Raw genomic sequence first — 24,567 nt, forward strand, 5'->3', positions numbered from 1 at the left:
CTCCCAGGGAGCACTCAGGACCTCAGCACACCCCCATCACACCACCCCAGCCCCAGGTTTTGCCAATGGCTCATAGCATGAAACACCACAGGCGGCAAATGATCTACAGCCTCGACTTGAGGGAGCTTAAGAAGGCGGTGACGGTCCTCAGTAAAGCGGCCACCCACTGTGAGTTCTCCCGGGAAATCCAGCTGCTTTTTAACCTAGGACAGCCGGGTCTGGCGCCTGTCGCCATGGGAGAGCAGCTCTTCCTGGCTGCCAGAGCCGGAGAGGGCCTGTTGGGGGAATGTGGACACCCCACTAACCCAAGACCATTGCCCAGAGCACAGAGGAGTGAAACGGGGTCGCCTGCCTCGTAGAATCAAGCGTTCCTTGAATTCGGGCCCCCTGGCTTTTGCAGCCTGTTCCCTCTCCAGTAGCCCAAACTGCCCCTTCAGCAGTATCCTCCGGGGTACGCAGCGCTGAGAAGCAGTCAGGGATGTGCCTTTAGAAGGCTTCTGATTAGATCCACAGTTAGATAGTAGTATTCACACTTGAGCAGGGAGGTGGCCACCATCCCGGCAGGAAGGCCTGGTTTCAGGCTCCCCTCACCCAGAATCCCTTCCAACAGAGGGAGTTAAGACACCGATGGAATCTGGGTCCAGCCAAAAGGAGCCGAGAAAACTAACTTCTCGTCCGATCAGTCATAGTCTTGGGGCCACACGTATGTCCAGAGAAGTAAAGGGTGTCAGAAAAGCCAGGAGTGAGTTTTGTTATGGTTTGTGTAGAGAGCAAAAGGGAACCCACAGGGAACGGATCTGTCAACTCTTTAGACTTCCCAAATCTGCTGCTCTTTCTTTGGCCTTCAAATGTTTTCACAAAAAATGTTACAATGAGTTGGCAGAGTCACAGTCCATCAAAGGAAAGAACTGGATGCATGAGGTGACCACACTGAGTTTAATGGCTTAATAGAATTAAAAGATAAAAAGCAACTTTTGAGGTAAGACAACATTTACAGCATCTCAGATAAGAGCACCGAGTTGTCAAAGACGCTGAGATGTTTGGGGTTCCCTGACAAAGGTAACGTGACTCGTAGAAACTGTTGGTTTCTTCTCAGAGGCCCTCACTTGGAATCCATGCTTAGACTCTACCACTTCCTACCGATGGGAGCTTGAGCAAGTTAGGGGACCTCTGGGCCTCGGTTTCTTCCCTTGTAAAATTCCAGCTCTGGATGTGTAACCTTAGGGGCTGCTATTGTCGGACATCCCTTTTATCTCACTTAAACTCCCCTCACACTAGTCCAAGTCCGTTTCCTCCAGAGTAGTCCTACTTGAAGACTTAAGTCCCCTTCTTTGGTTCTGGTTAAAAAATAGAAAAGTAGAGAAGTGAAATAGAGTAGAGAATCAAAAAGGACCCATAACTCGATCAAAGAGTATGACATTCTGGACTCGCTTTCCCAACCCACGCATACACCAGCAGGTTGGGTCCCCAGTAAGGCTGGCTCCATCTCCTCCTTTTGATCCCAGAACAGCTGGGTATGGCATGCCATCCATACCCACAGGACAGCAGCTTGTACTTGCTGCCAGGGACACCGAAAGGCTGTAGGGTTCTTCTGTCAGGTTCTTCCCTCTGAAGATCATCGCCAATGATTTGTACCCCCAATATAATTTAACCTAATAACATCTCCTTGATATCACTAACAACCAATGAATATATCTGTTAGCTTTTACAAAGAGATGTTTACTGAGAAGTTCAGACATCTCCCCAAAATGGGGCTTCTCTCTCCCCTTTGCCACCTCGCTCCCTGGGAGAGTGGAGTCAAACGTAGAAGTATCTGCCACAGACATTCACCCCTCCAATTCCCCATCCTTCTTGTATTCATTTTAAATGATTTGTTTTTACATTTGTCAGCCCTTCCCTATTGTCCCCCAATTAAAAACAAGAACCTTTATCATAAACACAGAGACTAGCAAAATTATTCTAGTGACTGTGCCCCCAAACATATATGCCAGCCTGCATAAAGCAGCAGAACGGCAGCGTGTTCGAGGCCAGTCTACGATGGATACGTCTCTCCCCTCCTAAAGGCTGAGAGTTCTCGATCACTCACAGAGAAGCTACAACAGTTTGACTTTTGCAGGTACAACTGGGCCACCGATGAAGTCTTTTATTCACCACGTGGTGATCAGACAAAGTAATCCCAGGCTGCCTGCACATGCTCTGGATTGGGGCAGGGCCCCCTCCATTCTATATCCACACAGATTTCTGTGATGGATAAGGAGGCTCACAAAGCACCCCCAGGGGTTGGCAGCAGGCAACTGAGTACTCTGAACTGGACTATCATTGGCTGGTCTCCCCATTAATGTTGGATAATCAATGAACCAATCAACAGTGACTTATTGATTACTGTTGGCCAGGCAACATGCTCTAAGCAATGTGGATGTTTTTTAAAAAAAAACAAAAAAAAACAGAAAAAGTCCCTGCCTTCAAAGAACTTCTATTCTTATGAGGGAGGCAATATGTAAGCAAAAATACATAAAGATTAGATAGAAAAGAACCCTCAAGGGCAAGGCTATAGCAGATGAGGGGACCAGAAAGGGTGTCCTACAGAAAGAAAGTGGAATTTTGGGTTCATTCGTGTGTGTGTTTTTTAATTTATTTTACTAGTATTTCTGCTGCTTTCCCAATGGACAAAAAAAAACCCCTCATAATAAATAGGAATAGTTCAGCTAAACAAATCCCCCTATTGTCCATGTCCAAATAGGAATAACGGTCTCTGCACTTTTAAGTCTGGATGGATGTGGTTGGCATCATTCATCTTTGGTCCTCCAGACTTACTGTGTGATGGCTCAAAGCTTATTTGCAATAAGAATCTCCTCATTGGTGGAGACTGAGGATTCCGGGTTCCACTTCTGCAGGCGGGGGAAAGTTGGTGAGAGTTTGAAAGAAGAAAAATCTGGGCCTGGCTCTCCATTTCAATAGACCCTCTTGGGGCAGCTGGGTAGCTCAGTGGATTGAGAGCCAGGCCTAGGCGGGAGGTCCTAGGTTCAAACCCGGCCTCAGACACTTCCCAGCTGTGTGACCCTGGGCAAGTCACTTGACCCCCATTGCCTACCCTTACCACTCTTCCACCTATAAGTCAATACACAGAAGTTAAGGGTTCAATAGACCCTCTTGAGGTCTTTGAAAGAAGAGAGACTGGAAAGCAGCCACTCCAGAGAAGAGCCAACATTTTCTGCCCAGCCTACGGCACTAAAGACTTGGGGGGAATCTCCCCTTGGGCGAGATCTGAGACTCCCAATGGAGCTGAGCAATCTCCCTCCCAATGGGCATCCTCATTCATTCAGGATCGCCTGATTGACATTCTCAGAAGTCTACTTTCCCTGATTTCTATTCTACTATCTACTTGGATAAAAGAGTTTGTTTGCTGTGTATGTTCACTGTAGGAATGACACTCAGACAGGCTTTGGATATACATCTTGGGGCACCCTTTCCCCATGAAGGGATGGCAACCACAAGGGAGCTTGAACCAAAAAAGGATCGCCCCCTAGACTCACAATATTTAGGCAAACATACAAATCTAGCAATTTCTATACCATCTTGTGGCTTCTACAGAGTTAAGTCTTGTCCCGCTTGCTAACTCCTAAAGGAAAAGGATCATGAGATAGATGTGATTTCCAAAGCTCTTTACCAGGAACTGGGGTGACAACTAGGACAAGGGAGAAGAGGGATTTTTTTCCCCAGGGAGTGAAATTTAGAGAAGTGCTAAGAGCATTTGTGGTCCTTCAGTGAAAAAAACTACCAGAACTTAACGTCTAATTTTAAGCAACATATTTAGTTGAAATGCAAAGCAACAGGAAGGTGGGCTGGCCCTCCTCTTACATTCCTTCCATAAGGCAGCAGGTGACATAAGATAGAGAGTCTGAGGTCTAAAGTCAGGAAGACAAGTTCAAATCCTGATTGAGGTACTTACTGGCTGTGTGACTGGTCAAGTGATTTAGCCTCTGTTTGAGTTTCCTTAATTGTAAAATAGTTATGATCAAAATAGCCTTCTCAGAAGCACAGTGAAGATCAAGAAAATATTTATAAAGACCTTTGCAAACTTGCAAAGTGCAATGTAAATGCCAGATCTCATTCTTATAAAGGAACTGCTCACTTTTGAGTGTAGTTTGTCATACTTACCTAAAGCACAAAAATTCTTGAAATTACTCTGTTATATAATCTTACTGAAATGAATTGAATTTAGAACTTGGTCATTAGAAGATTGAATTCAGAAATGAATTAGAAGAGATGAGGGATCGTTTAGCCTGACTATAAGAAGAGCAGTAAAAGCTAGGCAGAAGGGATTAAGTGACTTGACCAGGGTCACACAGCTAAGAAAAAATCACATTTGAACTCTACCCCCTTCCCCCCACTCCCCATCTTTAGGCCTGATTCTCTATCCACTGTAATACCTAGCTGCCCAAACTCTTTTATTTTATAAATGAAAACAAGCTTAAGGATATGCAAGGTTAGATGACCTGCTCACCCACATGGTAGCAGAAAAAAAAATTAAGACACACCTTTCCCCAGCTCTTCTCCCATTGCTCTTTATATTACACAAAGTTAAAATTTTATTAATTTCCCTTTTTTTCATTTCACAGTCAACAAAAAAGAATTGGAGTGTCTTGTAAAACTTTTTTATTCCTTTATGGAAAAGGGACAAAAACGAAGTCTCCAAGAGGGCCTAGATCGCAGTGAGTTTAGAAACGTCCTGCATGGTGTTTTTGGCATGACTGATGACCTGCTTATGAACAGGGGTAAGGAGCTACAGCCATTGGAGGTGCCACTTCTCATCAAGTGTCTTCACACTTATCTGGCAATCCAAATGACAAATGAGTATTTTATTTTATTTTTTTAATTTTAATTAATTAATTAATTTAGAGTATTTTTCCATGACTACATGATTCATGTTCTTTCTCTCCCCTCCGCCTACCCCACTCCAGTAGCCAGCGGGCAATTCCACTGGGTTTTACATGTGTCAACAAATGAGTATTTTAGATGAAGCTGCCTTTCACAGAACAATCGATGGGCAGTTTCCTATCCTATGAAAGTTGAATAAAAGTTCCCTTTTGGTCTCTTTTATAAAAGATTCTGAGAACAGTTTTCTGGGGAAATTCACTTAATTTTCTTCTCCCTCAAAAGCAAATTATGGTGAGTATAACACTTAATCCAAAAGGCATTTGCTATTACTGGAACTAAATAGATATATTTTTAAAAATCAACCCCCAAATTTACATCATTGGGATTGTTTCTTTCCCCTTTCATTTTAATCATCAATAATTTAAATGCTGGTTTATTTGTCATATGCTGGACAGAGGATCAGAAAGGAAGAAAAAGTAAAAACAGTCCTTGCCCTCAAGGAGTTTATATTTTAATAAAAGAGACAGCATGTAAATAAATAGCTATTTAGAAGATGTCAACAGTGGATAGAAGGTAGTTTTTGAGGGGAAAGATATTAGAAGCTGGCTAGTGGGGGGACTGGAAAAAAAAAAGGTCTCCTATAGAAGGTGGCATCTGAGCTAAGTTGAAAAGAACCAAGAATTTAAAGTGAAGTTGAAGAGGAAGAATCTAGAGACACAAGGAGGGGCGATCATTCTTTAAAAAAAAAAAAAAAAAAAAAAAAAAAAGGCTTTTACTGAAATTGGCACTGGAAAGCTAATAGTCACTTGGTCTTGGAGAACTTGGGCAAGGCTGATATGATGGCAGGAAGGAGGAAAGAGTTCATCAGGGCCGAAAAGCCCTCAGTATCTAGAGGTCTGGCTCGCCTATAGAAAGTCATATTTGTATCACCACGTCTCATTATTTTTCCTTTCCAAGAATGCAGACAGGACTATACCTTGTTTAAATACGTGTGTGTGTGTGTGTGTGTGTGTGTGTGTGTGTGCTTGCAGCATTAGGAGTTGAATATACATAGGTCTGTACTGTGTTTTAAATGTTAAATATAGATGGATGTATGGAAGGATGTATGGATGGAGGGATGGATGGAGGGATGGAGGGATGGATGGATGGAGGGAGGGATGTATGGAGGGATAGACACAGATGAATATATTGAAAACTTAAAAGCTAAAGTTTTCTATATGTGTGTCCATATTTAAATCATGGTATAGTCTAACTTCTAATAAATTAAATTCCTAATGTTTTCCTTCCCTCCCTCCCAGTCTTGTGAAGATCAAATTATGGTAGGGGCTATCTAAATGTTTATTCCCCTTCTTTGAGCTAAGGTGAGTTGTTCAAGGTTACACAGAATATAAGTGTTGAACCTAGGATTTGAATCTGGGTCTCTCCTAACTTTTAGGTCCAATGTGCTCTCATATGGAGACGTTAATCCTACACAAGTACAGTATGCAGGGTGTCCTTAGAATCAGAGCATTTTCTTGGGCTGTTTGGAGCTTGTCAATTCCTTTGTTCTTAACTCTGCCTTTTATTTTTATAAATAAAGATTTTATTCTTTATTTTTTTTAGGATGTTGGTAGATGGCTTTTAAATTCATAATTTAATTAAACAGATGAACTTTGAGAAAATCTGCCTACTTTTTACTTCATTATTAAAAATATCAGTGGCAGGTGGGTGGCTCAGTGGATTGAGAGCCAGGCCTAGAGATGGGAGGTCCTAGGTTCAAATCTGGCCTCAGACACTTCCCAACTGTGTGACCCTGGGCAAGTCACTTTACCTCCATTGCCCAGCCCTTACCACTTTTCTGCCTTGGAATCAATACACAGTATAGATTTTAAGACAGAAGGTAAGGGATTTAAAAAAATAATTCTTTATAAAATATCTGTGTACTTTGTAATTTACCATAACAGAGCTTCTCAAGAGAAAAGTAAATTGTTTTTTCTAATACTTGAACTTTTTGGATTTCCCCAGGAAAGAAACTTATCTAAACTCTTTTGCTTTATATGTGGTAAAATAATTTTATTTCTCTCTCTATAAAACAAGTCTTGTTAATTCTTTTTAAATAGAATAAGCTTCTTTGGCACTCAGGTAAAGCACATGAACCCTTTCTCAGAATGTTTTTATATAAAAAATATATAGGATTTAAAAGGAAGCCAATTATAGTGCAATTGTTATAAAAATATTTTAAAAGTTAATCCATAGATTATGGTAAATGACTCCTGATATACTATGGAATTATAATAAGAATAAGAATTAGATTTTGTCTCTAAATTACAGTCCCTATAAGCCTACATCTTCTTTACTTTCAGTGTTTGGGGCTTTTGACAAAGACAGTGACAATCGCATTAGTGCAACTGAATGGGTTGAAGGATTATCTGTGTTTCTCCGCGGAACTTTTGAAGAAAAATTGAAATGTAAGAATTTGGGGCTCGGGTATTTATTGTTTGGGGCAACCGAAATCAGTCTAAATTTCATCATTCAGTGCTTTAAAAGCTGGTATGCCAGCATCTTTGAGTCTTTCGCCAATTAAATTGTTTTTAGTGCCTCACCTGGGCTGGCATTAAGAATTTACTGCAGATTTCAAAAACAAAATAAATAACCTGACTCCCTAAAATACTTCCCTTATGTAGTTCACTGCTTCCTGAATTTCAACAATTTGTCTCTCAAGATTAATGCTTGGCCTTTTCTTTAAAATAGTCATCTTTTGCACATATTTTGTTCTGTTTCTGATATCTATATTTTGTTCAACTGATCTAGGTTTGTTGCTTTGCTTTTTGCTGAAGATTCCATGGTTTTAATAACTACTTAATATTTTTAAAACTGTGAAGACTGTTGGACATTTATCTGCTCTGCCCACTTAAAATTTGCTATTGATATTTTGTCAATTTTTTCGTATTTGTTTTTTATGATTTTATCTAGTTTTGGGTATCTGAGTGGTTGTGAATATAGCTTTCGGGCTTCAGTCAGGAAGACTCACCTTCCCGAGTTCAAAACTGACCTTAGATACTTACTAGCTATGTGACTCTGAGCAAGTCACTTAGCCCTGTTTGCCTGTTTTCTTATCTGTAAAATGAGCTGGAGAAGGAAATGGCCAGTTGCTACAGTAACTTTGTCTCAAATAAGGCCTTAAAGAGTCAGACTTGACTGAAAACAACAATGAAAACCGCTGATGTTGCTAATAAATCAATAATAAACATAGGAATTATTTTCATTTTTCATACGACTCCTGTAAAAACTGAATTTACTTCAACTGTTTAAAACTTCCATTTATTTTCAATGCAACTTCAGTGTTATCTTTATAAAGATCATATGTGTGTTCTGAGTATGTTTGCAAACATTAATCTTTTAGAAATAAGTTTCACATTCAGTTTTTTAAAAATTCAGTTTTTACAGGAGTCATATGAAAAATGAAAATACCTTTCATCTCAGAATCAAAATATTGTATATTGGTTTCAAGGCTGAAGAATAGTAAAGGGCTAGGCAATGGAGGTAAAGGATTTGCCCAAGGTCACACAGCTAGGAAATATCTGAGATGTTTGATATTTTTAAATTTTTATTGGAACCCTATGAGAATACAAATAATTTTTATGAGTTTTTTTTAATAACATTCAACCTTCGTACTCTTTCTTCTTTTTCTGAGGTGTATACATTTTCTAGGCAAACAATAATGGCATCTACAAATAATGTTTTGACTTCATTTCCTATGTAAATCCTTCTAATTTTTTTCCCTACCTTACTTTGATTTTTCACATTTCTATGATGATGTCCAAAAAAGCAGTAGGGAAGAGTGTGCATCTTTATTTTGTAATTTTTTTAACATGGTAATGTACTTCATGTTTTTATTTACTTTTGTTTTAAAGACCGGGTCACCTCATGTGGCCCAGCCAAAGTTGAGGAGCTATCAACAGGCCTGGTCTCATTCTGGTTGGCATGGGGCTTTGGATCTGCTCTGTTTCCCGCCTGGGCTGGTTCCCCTCTCCTCCCACTCTCTCACACAAAGGCTCATCACGTGGATATTTTTCTTAGTGCATGCATGTGACTGGCAGCTCTCTGAACTCCAGAGCTCAAGAAAGAGGCTCCAACTCCCTCTTAGCTGGGATTACTGGCATGCACAAGCATGCTCGGCTTCTTAAGGTTATTAGGAAAGTGTTTCTTTCTTTTCTTAGTTTTATTTTCAATCATGAATGAATGTCTTCTTACTGAAAGCTTTTTCTATATGTATTGAGAGCACCTTATGATTTACACATTTTTCTGATATGTTTGTTTCCCTAATGTTGAATAATCCTTGGATTCCTAGTATAAATCCCACTTAGTTGTCAAGAATGTTTGCTGCTGTGTTCCATTTGCAAATAATATCATGCCATAGAGCTGGAAGGAGCTTTGGAGGTCAGCCAGTCCGTAACACAGTTGAATCCTATGACGCTAAATTCAGAGTTCTTTCTTTGCCTCCCATATTGTATAAAATCTAGTGATGATATAATAATGCTTTATGATAGTTAAGGGGAAAATGAAACAAGGTTAACTGCTCAAATAAAAGGATGTTTTTCCTCCTGCTTCAAAAAGACTGTTACCACGTTTATTACGTGAATGGGGATGGATATATTTCCCAGGATGAAATGTTTGACATGCTGAAGAACAGTCTCCTCAAACATCCAGTGGAAGAAGATCCGATTGAAGGAATAAAAGAATTAGTAGAAATAACACTGAAGAAAATGGTGAGTATGTAACGAATGGCTACTTAGTCTTCCGAACAGACAGTGGAGGGCAGAAGTTGGGAGAAAAAATGTTTTTTTCCTACCACAAGAAACAGATAAAACTGAAGTCAGGGATACTGAATTATTATAAGATATGGGCAATTTCATTATCAAATTTTCAGTCTTTCACATAATGCCATTTATTGGGTCAAAGGCTGATTTTTGGCCTAGGCCTTATGTCTGTAAATTATTTCAAGTGTCTTGGCTGGCTTCCTTGACTTGTCTCTGTCTCTCTGACTCTTACACACCACTGCCATTGGCTTAATCTTGCTAAAATGGCATTTTGTGGGGGCAGCATGGAATCAAAAACGAACTGGTTTTGCTTTTGGAAGTGGCCTGGGTTCAAATCTTCTCTGTGATACTTGTCAGCTGTGTGGCTGTTGGTAAGGTACTTAACTTGGATCTCACATTTCTCATCTATAAAATGGGAATAACCTACACCTCATTTTTCTTAATCATTAAATGGGGGTAGCTATGAAATATTATCTGCCTCATTGGGTGACCATGAGGATCCAATGCATAGAGTAGGAACCCCCTTATTTTCCACATGAAAAAAACTGAGGGGGGAAAGAGGTTTAAATTTAAGTGACATGCCCAGGATCAGAGAGTTGGAGTCTGGCCAGATCCTATTCATGTTTTAAAGGCCAGGTAGAGTGTCTTTTCATCCATGAAGCTTCCCTTATAACTCCAACACACTTTGTCCTTTTCCTTATCTAACTCTTGCTCTTTATAAAATTTAGAGATGTACTTTGTGTCCCTCAACTAGAGGGAAGTGCTTTCAAAAAGGGATTATGTTTTATACTTAGAATTCTTCATGTGCTTGTTTTAGCACACGCAGCTTTACATAGCAGAGTAGGTTCCCCACCAAATACTTGGCCTTTTAATATAAAGTGATTTGAAGTTCCACAATAGTTTGATCCTTTGTCAATTCATTGGGGAAATCTTTACTCACAAATAGTACAAAGTCAAATTTCAATCTACCTCCTCTCCTGTACAAGACCTTTTTTTTTTGTTGCCATAGGAAAGAAGGAAATGAGCATTTATTATGTACTTAAAATGTGCCAGCCCCTGTGCTAAGCACTTTATTAATACATAGGAGATTGTCAGCCTTCTTTGGAGGTGGGTGCCATTGTTATCTACATTTTACAATTGAGAAAATTAAGGCATATGAAGTTAAGTAACTTGCCCAGGGGTCACAAAAGCTAACATTTGAGGCTGGATCAAAAACTTTTTTAGTGGTCTGAATTAGCTTTATCGTTAGTTTTCCTCACAGAGTTAGTTAATTGCTGCTATACATCTCTCTCTTTTACACACACACACACACACACACACACACACACACACACACACACACACACACAAACCAAACTGGGTAGTATAATGGTCAATAAGTTCCAACCACTGTGCTAGGCCTGGACATTAAAAAAAAAAAAAAAGGTAAAAGGTACAACTTTCCCTCAGATAGTTCAGTCTAATGGGGCAGACAATGTGCAAATAATTATGTTCAAATACAAGATGAATAGAAAATTAGGAGAGGAAAGATTCTAGAATTAAGAGGGACTGGGAATGACTTCCAGTACAAAATAGTACTTTAGATGAGACTTGGATTCCAGGAAGCCAGTAGGTGACCAATGAAATAGCCAGTGAGGGCATTCCAGGCCTGGGAGACCCTAAAGAAAATGCCCATAACAGAGACGGACTGTCTGGTTCATGGAATAACCAGAAGGTCAGGATCACTATATCAAAGAGTTAATGGTGAAGAGGTAAGGCAGAAGAAGCCTGGAAAGGCAGGAGGGAGCTGGGTTACAAAGGGCTTTGAAAGCTGATCATCTTGTATTTGCTTCTGGAGGCAGCAAGGAACCCCCTGGAGTTTATTGAGTAGGTATGTGATATGACTGGACCTGCATTTCGGGAAAATTGCTTTGGTGGATGGATGGATGCAGGGAGAGATTTGAGGCAGGCTGACCCCACCAGTGGCTATTGCAGTAGTCCAGGCATGAGACAATAAGAGCCTGCACCAGGGTGAGAGCAGTAGCAGGGGAGAGAAGGGATGTATGCAAGAGAGACCCCAAAGGTGAAGCCTTGGCATCCACTTGGGTATGGAGGCTGGGGGAATAGAAGAGAGTGAGCAATCTAAGGTGACTCACAGATTGTGGGCCTGGGGGATCAGGATGGTGTTGTCCCTGGATAGTAATAGGAGGCACGGGGTGTTTAGGGGAAAGATAATGAGTTCTGTTTCGGACATTTTGAGCTTTAGATGTTTCCTGGACAAGATGTCTAAAAAGCAATTGGAGGTGTGAGATAGGAGGCTGGAGATCAGGCAGGATAGGTAGATCTGAGAACCATCAGCATAGAGATGGTGATTAAATTCATGGGAGTTGATGAGTTCACCAAGTGAAGTAAGAGACATGGAAAAGAAAAGAGGAGAGAATCCTGAGGGGTAGCGACAGTGAAAGGAAGCGATCTGGACAAAAATCCAGCAAAGGAGTCAGAAGGAGCAGATAGATATAAAGAAAACCAGGAGAAAGGGATGTCCTGAAACCTGGAGAAGGGAGTGTCAAGAAAGAGAAAGTAAATGACAGGGTCAAAGGCTGCAAAGGTGTCCAGGAGGACGAGGGTTGAGAAAAAGACATTGAATTTGGCAATCAGGAGATCATTATCAACCTTGCACAGAGTAGTTTTGGTGGAATGATAAATTGAGAAGCAAAATTATAAGGGACGAAGAAGAGACTGAAAGTGAATTGGTAGAATATTGTATGCAATAACAGCAATATTGGACTATGAGTATCTATGAAAACTTGGCTTCTCTCAGCAATACAATGATCTGGGATAATCCTGAAGGACTTATGACTGGGAATGCTCTCTACCTCTAGAGAAAGAACTGTCAGAGTCATCTTTCACATCAATGTATTTTTGGTTTTATGACCTATATGGAAGTGTTTTGCATGACAATAAAAATAAAATTAAAAAAAAAAACCCTGAAAGCAAAGGCATTGACTAAAGATGGCCTTTTCAAGGGGGTTAGCCACAAAAGGTATTAGAGAGATAGGATGACATTAAGGATGGAATAGTTGAGGGAGTCAGAAATGAGCCAGTAGACAAGGAGAGATTGGGGATTACCTAAATGAGTGGCGGATTGAACTGAATCAATTGAACAGATAGAGGGGTTAGCCTCGAAGGAGTATAACCACCAAATTATGTGAGGGTGAAGAAGAGGCAGAAGGCACCTGAATGATGGGAGATAAGAAAGAAGGAGTTCATGAATGGCCTCAGTTACTTCTGTTAAGAGATGAGTTAAGGTGGGGCAACTGGGTGGCTCAGTGGATTGAGAGCCAGGCCTAGAGATGGGAGGTCCTAGGTTCAAATCCAGCCTCAGACACTTCCCAGCTGTGTGACCCTGGCCAAGTCACATTGCCTAGCCCTTACCACTCTTCTGCCTTGGAGCCAATATACAATATTGAGTCTAAGATGGAAGGTAAGGGCTAAAAAGAAAAAAAAAACAAAACAAAACAAAAAGATGAGGCAAGGTCCTTAGCTGGAAGAGGGGGAGCCATGGAGATCTGGGGAGAGATGAGTCAGTTTGGAGAACAGGACAGTGAGGTGATAAGGGAAGTATAGTCAGACTGCTTAGCAGGAGTAAGGGTGGTGGGGTTCTATAACAAACATTTGTAATGGAAGCAGGGGAAACAGTTAACCTGATTTTCTCCACTTCTGATGGATGGCCTCTGTGTAGGGTTGAGGTGATGGATGGTGGGAATGATCCAAAGTGGAGACGTGGTTAGGAGTAATCAGAGATGAGAGGGGTGAGAGATTCAAGAGAAGAGGACAGGGTATGGCTGAATTGGTTCATCAAGAAGTGGAGATGAGGAGAGGAGAGGGTGGCCAGGGTTGGGGGAGATGGCCTGGGAGAGAATGAAAAGGTCCAGGGATTGGAGGTCCTGGGGAGAATGTAGGGTTATGTAAGAGAAGGCAGAGGGAAAGGTGAAGTCAACAGATTATGATCAGATGAGGGGATTTCAGAATTCTTGGTGATACATTTGTGGGACATGACAAAGTCATGGTTAAGACCATTTTTGTGTATAGTTAATGTTGGGCAGAAGTGAACAGGAAGAGGAACTGAGTGGAGTTTCTTAGGGTGGGTCAATATGTAAGCTAAAGTCCTTTGAGTATGAGGACAGGATTTGGGGAAAGAAGATTTGATTCAAGTACCAAACGCATTGCGGATGGAAAAAGAGTAATGGGGAGATAAAGGGAATACAGTGGGTCTGGCTGACCTGAGTTGAAATTTGAACTCAGATACTTACTAGTTGTATGATCTTGAGCAAATCACTTCTGTCTGCTTCAGTTTCTTCGTCTATAAAATAGTGATAATAGGAGCACCAGCTGAGGGTTATTGCAAGGATTAAATGAGATATCTGTAAAGGGCTTTATAAACCTTAAAGTGCTATAAAAATGCTAGCTATTATTATCGTATATGAAAAAATGCATGTCTTCCTTCCTAGGATTATGATAATGATGGGAAGCTGTCTTTTGAAGATTTTGAACAAGCAGTAAAGAAAGACCGTCTTTTGTTAGAGGTGTTTGGCCCATGTTTACCAGAAACTGAGGTACTAGCAAACCATCCCCCTTAATGTATGTCATAAACCTTCCTTAGAGGAGGGAAACTAGAGTAAATAGCCTAAACCCACAAAGATCCAAGAAAATGGCCCTAGCAAACCACTTCCTTCTATAAAGTTCCCCTGTTCTTTGCATTAAATATGGCAGCCATGAAGATTTTACCCTACTCTAACTAGAATCTACTCCAAAAAAACTTGGGCTAAACTGGTGCAGGCTCATAAAACTGCTAGTTCTTTGCAAAGAATCCCTTTAACCATAAGAAGAATCTATTCAATTCACCAAGCATTAAGTGCCTACAAAGTTCAAGACCCTAAGCTAGGAAATAGGGACATAGAAACAGAAAGGAAGCAGTCTTTGCCCTCAGAGAGATGGCATCTGCTGGGGAAGGTGGGATTCAAAAGGAGTAAGTATAAAGGGATATAACTGCAAGAGCAGGAGGGCCTTGTGGGTAAAAAGCTTAATATGGTGATTCAAATTGTACTTCTGCCATGCGGTGGCCATGTGAGTGGGCAAGTCTCTTAACTTGTCAGAGTTCCTGGCTACTCTTCAGGACTCTTAAGCGGCAGAGCCAGTGCCAACAAGAGCAAATGTCTCATGAAGAAAATCATAGGTCTGGTCCAAAACAAGGACCACAAAGTTAAAGACAGTCTGGGGATGAGTGGGTGAGAAATCTGAAAGACTCTCAATGTCCTAACATCTTAAAGACAGTTTTTTTAAACAAGCTATCAGTTGACTTCCCTATAGACATAACTTCTTTCCAAATACTGTTCAAGTCTTCTCTCTAAACTAGATTTGGATACAAGGAAGAATGGGAAAAGTTTAAATTTTAGCAAAGTTAATATTGCTAATATTGTTAAATTTAATATTGCTAGAATTGTTAAAGACTCATGTAAACTAAACTGCAACAATATATATCCTAACCATTCAATTATGGCCCATTCTGTTTCCAGAAGTGTCTTGAATTTGAAACCCTGGCGTTCAAAGACATAAACAATGAATTTTCACTGTGAACAGCTGCTTTAAACAACATCTACATTGTGAATCATACTGGAGTTTCAAATAGATGAAGCAGTGTGTTATTTTAAGACAGAAGCACAATAAATGTGAAAATGGAGTTCCTGCATTTAAAAAATAAATGTCAAAATGACCAGGCTTTTTAAACCTCAGCAAAAATAAAAAAAGTTCTGATTTTAAAATGAAATTGAATCATTTTCCTTATTTAATGTGCAAAGGATATACAATATGAAATACCAACAATAACAAAAGTTATCAATTTAAATAACATAAGTGATCTTTTTGGGAAAAGGTACCATGCCAATTTCCAGGTCTATAATCTTCTATATTCTTCTCCTTTGTTTTAATGGACGACTTGTATGTGTATCTTCCAGCTTGTTCTCTGAAGGTTTTGGTTGGGAAGAAATGACCTGGGCAAAAAATAAAGAAAAGAATCAAACACCAGATTTATTTTCCTTCTTGCTTCTCGTTGCATGGTACACATGCTAATAAACTTTTGGAGGGAAATACAGTAAGTACACACTTTGGGAAAAGCTGATTAGAGTTCAAAGAACAGGAATGAGAGCAACACTGTTGGCCCATAAAAAGATAGAACACTTTTCCTTGTAAATTTTCACAGAAATCTATTTTAGTGATTGGCCTAATGGGATAAGGGAATTAGAAGATATTGTCTTCCTGCGAGTTCCCCCAAACCAATGAAAATGGAGATCTAAACCAATAATGCTATGTCTCATGTTCCTGCTAGTGTGAGACACAGGAGAGACCAATGGGAAAACAGATGGGAGAAAAGGAAACTTGGGGGAAAGCAGAAATGTAAAAAATATTTGTTAATTCTGTTAGCAGAGAAGTCATTTTGTTAATTGAAGATCACACAGGGGGCAGCTGGGCAGCTCAGTGGATTGAGGGCCAGGCCTAGAGACGGGAGGTCCTAGGTTCAAATCTGGCCTCAGACACTTCCCAGCTGTGTGACCTTGGGCAAGTCACTTGACCCCCATTGCCTACCCTTACCACTCTTCCACCAAGGAACTAAATCACAGAAGTTAAGGGTTTAAAAATATAAAAAACAAAACAAAAAAAAATTAATTGAAGATCACACAAATCAACTTCATCTTTTCTGGGTAACACTTGATTTGCTCCAAGTTTTCATTTTTAGGCACAAAGATCCACTAACCCACAAACAAGAGGCTGAAGTATCAGAAAAGCTAAGGGAAAACATAATACTTCCTCCTTTACACTTTCCTTTTATCTGAGGGCTTAAAAAAAAAAAAAATCCAGTCCCAAAGAGAAGAAATATAAAATGACAAGGCTGGAAGAAACAGTATGTTGTAGTTAACAGCAAAAAAAAAAAAAAAATTTGTTCTACCAATAATGAACAAGATAAGAAACAGTCAAATCTATCTATGGTACTAGACACAGAGCACTGGTATTAAACATAGCTAGGCCTGGAGATGGGAGGTCCTTGGTTTGAATCTGACCTCAGACACTTCCTAGCTGTGTGACCCTAGGCAAGTCACTTAACCCCCACTGCCTAGTCCATACCACTCTTCTGCCTTGGAACCAATATCCAGCATTGATTCTAAGAAGGTAAGGGTTTAAAAAAAATCCAGAGATAATCTGCTATTGAGTTGCTTTAAAGATTTAAAAATACTATTTCAAAGTAGCTTTCAAAAGTGTACATACCTCCTTTAGTTTATTACGGATTAGATTAGCTGACATATTCAAAGACTCATCCTCCATATCCACTTTAGGGATTTCTGGTAGCTGTGGTCCAATAATAACCTCCTTATTTTGGGGGTTTGTTTCAAGAAAAGTTCCAAGTTTACGGTCTTCTTCTCTTCTTCTCTTTCGCTCCTGCAGCTGAGTTGTTCGAGGCATGAATCTAGCAATCCCATTATTAGAAGGAATAACCTTTTGGGGTCCAATATAGCCTAGTGAAGTTCTAGTCATTTCCATCTCTGTACTCTTAGTCAAAGAGTTCTTCTGGTTATAATCTGACATAGTTTTGTTATAGTTTCTATCAAGCTGAGGGGAGATTAGAGTTCTCTCTAAGAGATCTCCTGATTCAGAAGCTGTATACTTTGAGGAGATATGATATGGAGTTGAATTCAGAGAGCTAGGATAACAATTCCATGGATTTTCAGTATAAGGATTTGAAGAAGTTGCACAAAATTCAGATGCCTTTGATTGAAAGTAATTTCTGAGGTCTTTTGTAAATGTAGGTTCTGTATTCATATTTTTCTTTGTTACTGGTTGGACTTTATCTTCTAAAAATATAAAAGAAAAAATAAAAGTTAATTTACTATTTTAGTTACTTTGATAATGTGTACTATCTGAATTGTAATGATGAGCTTTCCCCTTAATTCATAAACTTTGGGGGGAAAAGTATCCAAGCAAAGTGCTCTAGGAAGATGCAAACAGGAAAAGGTGATTTTCAAGCTTCATGGAATTGGTGGCACATAAGCTGGGCTTTAAAGGAAGAAAAGGGTTTTGTCAAGCAAAGGCAAGTGTCCCCAAATTGTAAGTTTTTCCTGAGTAGATGCAGAAAGGCTGGGAAATACAGAAATGGATTTTGGAACAGCAAGTATTTAAGTTTGGTGAGAACACAAAATAAATGAAGGAAAAGAGTGTGAAATAAGGACATATTTCAGAGGGCATGAAATCCTAGGCTAAAGAATTTGCCATCTTAAAAACAAAACTGGCATGTCAGATCTATGTACCAGACAGATTTTTAAACAATTACATGAAGGTCAGATTAGGAAGCAAAAAAACTGAAGGCAGGAAAACAAATTCAGAAGCTTTTATAAGAGTCCAGGTGAAAGGTAATGAAGGAGGAGAAAGTGTAATACATATTGTGGAGGTAAGACTTGGATAACTGATTGACTGGGTTTGAAGAAAAAGGAAGAGCCAAAGATGATTCCTAGAAATATAGTCTTGGAAAATACAGAACCCTAATCCTGGCTGTTCTTATCAAGATACAATCTGTCCTGATCACTCAGATACTCATTAGTCTAATCTAGGTATTTTGGGCTAGGCAGCTAAGGAGGTCAAGAAAATCAGGTGAAGGCATCTGATGATGTAGCCAGTTGCCAGGCAAAGGTGGAAGTACTTGCCAAATGAGTAGGAATTGATACCCATTAACCCAAGCTCTCATAAAAAGTAAAAAACAATGAGATTGAACCTTTAATCCCAGTTGTTCTTGCTATATATCGTCGCCTCTCCTGTAATTTCTCTCTGGTTTCTTGTACTGTTTCAAATTCTGGAGCATAGCACACATGAAGTAAACCACCGAAAAAACTTCGCTCATCCAATTTTCTTTTGGCTATCCTAAATAGAAATAAGAGAGTCCAAAATATTAATCTAAGTTCACTCAATTGATAACACAACTGAGTAATTAAAATTCACCAACAAAAGCAAACTTTTGAGATTCACAAATTCTATAGTATCTGAATGATTCTCACATTATAGATTCTTGCCCCTATATGAATATGACCCTGTGGTTTGATCCAGGATCAATTATGAATTTTGGGAAAGATCAAAAGCAAAAGGGGATACCAGAGGATGAGATGGATAGTGTCAAGGAAGCAACAAATATGAGTATGGATAGCCTATGGGAGATAATGGAAAAGAGAAAGGCCTGACAAGCTATCGTCCATGGGGTCAGGAAGAGTCAGGCATGACTGAATGACTGAACAACAAAAATGTTTGGTGCTGTTTTGCTAAACATGCTGAGTTTTCGATGAGCCTTTTACCTTGTCTCTTCCAGTCTTTCTTGAACTGGTGGCACATATCTGCCACAGCTGGCTGGACTGAAGTGTAATCTGTGGTCATGGAACAAAGCTTCCCTCTATATAGAGCCAAATGGTCCTCGTGAGGAACAAGCAATGAATTTAGATCATACATTATAAGACTTGGAGCTAGAAAGGACTTTAGGGATGCATCTACCCCAACCCTCATTTTACAAAGAAACTGAAGTAAATAAACTTGCTCTAAGTCATAGAAGTATTATTGAGCAAAGGAAGGATTCAGCTCAGGACCTCTGACTATGATGTATTTTCTACAATGCTGCCTCTACTTCATATTCTTAGCACCATGTGCTAGCCAACTGAGCTCAGTGCCACAATACACACTTGTAGCAAGTCATTTTTAATTAAAAAAAAACATTTATTAGTACCTGCTAATTGCAAGCACTGTCCGAGGCATTGGGGATAGATCCAAAGTCAAAAACTAAACAGTCTTTGTCCTCAAGGAGCCCAAGGAAGAAATGGGGGCTAAGAGAATATAACATATCCACAGATAATATAAAGTGTAGGTGAAACATCATACAATATTTTCACAACAGTGTAAACACTAACCATTGAGGAGATTAAGAGACCTCATCTAAGAGGTGGTACTTGAGGTGCATCTTGAAGGAATCTAGAAATCTGAAGAAAAAGAGGAGGAGACCATATCAGACTATGGAAGACTATGATGGTGAGAGAGGAACGATGAGCAAGACAGTGCATATGAAGGCACTTGGCAGAAGGGGCATGATGAAATGAGAAGAAAAAAAAAACTTGGCCTTAGGAGTCCATGTATCTTTGGTCATTTCTTCGGTCAGTACTACCTCTATAACTTTGAATAAATCTCTTCATCATTCAGAAATAAAGTTTCCTAATCTTATAATGAAAGAGTTGGGCCAGATGGCCTCTAAGCTGCCTTCCCACTCTAAATTATGATCCTATGAGAAAGGGGAAAACTATAAGACTAGAAATGGCAGATAGGATAAGGATTCTTGTATTTTAAGGGAGATCTAACACTTGAAATTATTGACAACTTTTAAAAAAATTTTAAATACATTAAGAAAATGAGGATGTCTTCAAGAAAATTTTAAGCATCCACTGTGTTCCTATCACTATGAGGGTTAAGAAAAGTAGCAGAAAAACAGGCTCCAGATCTGACTCAAGAAGCTTACAATACATTTGGATAATCAATAAACATTTAGTAAGCACCTACTATGTGCCAGGCACTGTGCTAAATGCTACAATGAAACATATATATGTATACTTTGAATTTTAAAATTTTTATTATCATGCAAAATAGCATTCTATATTGGTTGAAACATATATTTGGAATAGATTATTCAAGGTAGCAGAAAATCAAGTCTTCAATTATGTGATACAGATTATAAGTGCTATTGAAAATAAAAGAAGAGAAAGCTTCACATAGGTTGAAAATGGGGAGAGCTTTGTGGTGGAAACAAATCTTAAATTGGACCTAAATATTCAGGATTTTTTGGTAATCTAGATATGAAGAAAGATCAGCCTTGGGCTAGGTTAGTGATAAAGAGAAAGGGAGAAAGCTGACAGATACATTACCTTGCACTTTGTAATTTTTGGAATTTAATTAGATACACTTCTGTAAATTCTTCTGCCGGATACTCATCTAGAGCATTATACTGTTCAATAGCACCAAATAAAGCAAATTGCTCAATCAACTCCTTCATAACTCCCACAGCGGGAACTCCTTGAATTAATAAGTACCGAGATTCCAAATTGATTGTATATACCTAAAGGAAATACAGATATGTTAAATGTTTTTCACAGATACTTTCTTGAACAGCTCTGCCCTAATAATTATCACAGAATCTCTGAGAGGAGAACACAGGAGTCATCTGGTCCAACCCATACTAAAGTAGGGATCACACCATCAACAGCATCTCTGATGTGTGATCTTCCAATCTCTTGTTTTTCTGAGACAAATCACTTTAAAACAGAGATGTAAGGACAATTCTCCTTACAGGGAACTACAATCTACCTCTCTCTTACCCTTGCTAGTTTTCTGCCCTTTGAAGTCAGCAAAATTTCTCCCCCAAATGATAGCAGACCTTGAAATAGAAATTATCTAACATAGTGTTCCTGCCCATCTCCCAATGCCCCCCAAATCCTCTCTTCTTCAGGCTATCTTCAGTTTCTTTAGAAATCTTTATATTATGTATTATCTAGTTCCTTCACTATTCCACTCACTTTCCTTTGGACATAGTCCAATTTATCTTCCACATGTGGTACCTAAAATTCTCATGATAAGGTCTAACCAGGCCAGAGTTGAGACTAAAACATAATTTACCAACTACAATGCTTTGACTAGTCACAGAATAACAAATCTCTTCTATAAAATGTTTCAAAATATACTTTCTTCACAATAACCCTGTGATTGTGTAGAAACCGACAAAAATAGATATAATTAGAATGGATGTCTACTCACCTGGTATAAATCTAGGCAGGCTATTTAAAATCAAATGAGATAACATAAAACTTATTTTAAGTCTTTTGAGGTTATAAGTTTAAAGATACTTTAGAATCTATCCAGTTAACTGCTTCACCTTGCAGAAAAGAAAACTAAGACCCAAAGAAAGTCTTGGGTCACATACCTAGCTAAAAACTCTCTTTAGAGAGGGTAAGCTCAGGTATCCTGCTTCCCAATTTGATATTCTTCTACAACACCAGAAGTTCTTTTAACAAAATTAAGCAATAAACTAGCAAAAGGGTTCTTAAACCTATGGCTTTCTCTGATAGATTTCAGAGGTCTGTGAACTAGGATGGAAAAAAATTTACATCTTTATTTTTTACTAGCTTCTAATTAAAATTAAACATTTCCTTCAATCATGAATGTAAGCAATAAAACATTATTCTGTAAAAGGGATCCAAAAGCTTCACCAGATTGCTAAACAGATCCATTACAAAAAACTGTTTAAGAATCTCTGGTTTAATTTTTAAAAATCTGCATGCTTTTCTCTAGCCTGAAATCACAGGGGATTGTAGGTTATCTGTCAATTTCAAGTATCCATGTTATACTAGACTCAAGATAATTTTCTTCATTTAAAAGCTGAATGAAACTATAGTTCAATTTGAGCCCTTGAAAAGAAAAAAAATTTTTTTAATGTATGCACTATGTAAATCTAAACCACAAATAATTACAATCTGAAGATTTTCTTTTTTAAAACTGGCATGACATTCACATTTTTCAGTGTATTCCTTCTCCTTTTTCCTTCTAGAGAGCAATCTCATATAAATACAGAATAAAAAAAGATCAGTAAAACTAACTACCAAACTGAAAAAGATGACACTATATGCAGTGCTCCATACCCTAAAAAGAGTAAGGTATCATATCTCTTCTTTGGGGCCAAGTCTGGTCATTATAATTCACAGTACTTAATTTAAAGGATGTTCTTTCCATTGAGAGTGGTGTAGTCATTTTGTATGCCTTTCTGGTTCTGCTTCACTCTGCCTCTGTGCATGGCTTCCCATTCTTCTCTGTGGTCATAATATTCATCTGTCTTACAGCATAGTAACAATCCATTACATTCATGTAGCACAATTTATTTACCTATTCTCTATGGATGTTAAGCCTACTTTGTTTCTAGTAACCCGTAGATTTTTGATATACTAATGGACTCTGGAACTTTTGGCACAATAGAAGAAAGGGTAGTATCTCTACAGAGCCTTGTTTATCTTTATACACCTGTTCACATTGTCTCCTTGGGCAGACTGACCTAGACTATTTGTGCTTTCCTTTACAAAGCAAAAGTGTTTGGGCATCATTGTAAAAATGATGTGATGGAAAAACCTACATGAACTGATACAGAGTGAAATATGCAGGACCAGGAGAACACTGTACACAGTAATAGCAACATTGTGGAATGAGACTTGGCTACTCTCAGCAATCTAATGATCCAGGAAGATTCTATGACAAAGAATGCTATCCACCTCCAAAGGAAGAACTATTGGAATCAGAGTGCAGATCAAATCATGCAATTTTTCACTTTAGTTTATTTGGGTTTTTATTTTGGGGCTTAGGTTTTATATGACTATTCTCTTACAAAAATGAACAATATGGAAATGTTTTGCATGATTATACATGTATAACCCAGATCAAATTGCTTGCCAGCTCCAGGAAGGGGGCGGGAAAGGAGGAAGACAATTTGGACCATATTACTTCATAGAAATTACGTGGAAATTTGTTATTATATGTAATTGGTAGAATATCTTTATAATAAAATTAAATGTAAAAGATAAATAAAAAATGATGCTGAAAAGAAAAGGACTAATACTCTTTCTCATCTGTTCCTCCAAGCTTCTGACTTCTTTCAAGTCTTAGCTAAAATCTTATAGGAAATCTTTCTCACTCCTTAATTCTAATGCCTTCCCTCTGAAATATCTCCAATTTAATCTTTATTACAAATATATATGGTTGTTTGTAGGTCATCAGCCCCATTTAAGTGTGAGTTCCTTACCTTTCTCAGAATTCTCAATGCTTAACACAGTGCCTTACCACTGGTTAAGATACGGGTTTAGTGACTGATTGGACAGCAGTGTGCAAGTATTTAAAGAACTGTCACGTAGAATTAGATTTATTCTGTTTGGCCCAAGGGATAAAAACCAGAGTCAATGAATGGGAGTTGTAAAACTGGACATGATGTCAGGAAAAACTTCCTAACAAATGGAATGGTTTGTATGTATATGTGGAGATATTTTAGAAACATGTAAATGCCCATTATAGAGGGGATTTCCTGGAGAGGCTGTTCTAGATGGTCCTGGATGAACCTTCCAACTCTGAAATTCTGCAATTCTCAAAAGTGGCAAGGGAGGGGATTTGAACCTGGCTTCAAATCCTGTCTTGGACGCTTACTAGCTGTTCGACCTTGTAAAAATCACTTTTAAACTCTCTGGAGCTTTCCCTCATTCGCAAAAACGGGAACAGCACTCGCCTGAGCCCTATCCTGTCAGGCTGCTCAGATAAGTGAAATGCACAGGAAACAGAAAACACCGAGTTTGGAAGGTTCGCTGTGATGGAAACGCTCTAAGTTCGAATCCCGGCCGGACGCCTGCTGAGTTAGGAGCTTCCGGACCAGCCACGGCACTTCTCTGGGCCGGTTTCCTCTGTAGCAGCTCCACTATCTATCTAGCCATTTAAGGCGCTCGGGCCCGGACAAGGTCTGGGAGAAGGCTGGGTGCCTGTGGGGCAAGTCCAAATCATCCAGCTTCTCTCACCTTAACTGCACGGGGCCTCCGGCCCTCCCGGTACTTGGCCCGCGAGTCACAAACAGCACGCTGCGCGTGGTGAGGGTGATAGCCTCCCAACTCCCCGCCGCGGTCCGCCATCCTACCCGATTTGGTCCCCCTACTCTCAGACGCCGACTTCCGCCTGGACGCCATCCCACTTATCCAATCAAAGAGCACGGCAGGCAGCGGCCTGCTGGGATTGGTTCGAGCGCCGATGACACGTGCGGAGGGGC

General features: G+C 39.3%; 3 protein-coding genes across 4 annotated transcripts in view; 2 read left to right on the plus strand and 1 right to left on the minus strand.

The window, feature by feature from the left end:
• The window catches only part of FAM133B (family with sequence similarity 133 member B), a 42,404-nt gene extending 35,110 nt beyond the window's left edge, over positions 1-7,294 (plus strand). The window contains exon 12 of the transcript XR_006506395.1: positions 7,221-7,294. The gene's annotated coding sequence lies outside the window, so the exon portion shown is untranslated. The remainder of the gene's footprint in view (positions 1-7,220) is intronic.
• LOC123249667 (EF-hand calcium-binding domain-containing protein 1-like) lies at positions 66-15,443 on the plus strand. Its single transcript, XM_044678789.1, has 6 exons — positions 66-168; positions 4,620-4,775; positions 7,221-7,325; positions 9,475-9,626; positions 14,168-14,272; positions 15,233-15,443. Exons 1-6 carry the CDS (start codon positions 66-68, stop codon positions 15,290-15,292), a joined length of 681 nt encoding a protein of 226 aa, XP_044534724.1. The 3' UTR covers positions 15,293-15,443.
• RBM48 (RNA binding motif protein 48) lies at positions 15,444-24,461 on the minus strand. Of its 2 annotated transcripts, none has more exons than XM_044678786.1 (5): positions 24,323-24,461; positions 20,651-20,841; positions 18,475-18,620; positions 16,977-17,560; positions 15,444-15,706 (listed from the first exon to the last, which is right to left on the minus strand). In XM_044678786.1, exons 1-5 carry the CDS (start codon positions 24,431-24,433, stop codon positions 15,620-15,622), a joined length of 1,119 nt encoding a protein of 372 aa, XP_044534721.1. In that variant the 5' UTR covers positions 24,434-24,461; the 3' UTR covers positions 15,444-15,619. The 2 variants fall into 2 exon arrangements, with proteins under 2 accessions (XP_044534721.1, XP_044534720.1); XM_044678785.1 differs by having other exon boundaries at positions 16,977-17,551; positions 24,323-24,458.
• Between the last annotated feature and the right edge of the window lie 106 nt (positions 24,462-24,567).

This window comes from Gracilinanus agilis, chromosome 5 (genome assembly GCF_016433145.1).
Source record: "Gracilinanus agilis isolate LMUSP501 chromosome 5, AgileGrace, whole genome shotgun sequence".
NCBI lineage: Eukaryota > Metazoa > Chordata > Mammalia > Didelphimorphia > Didelphidae > Gracilinanus > Gracilinanus agilis.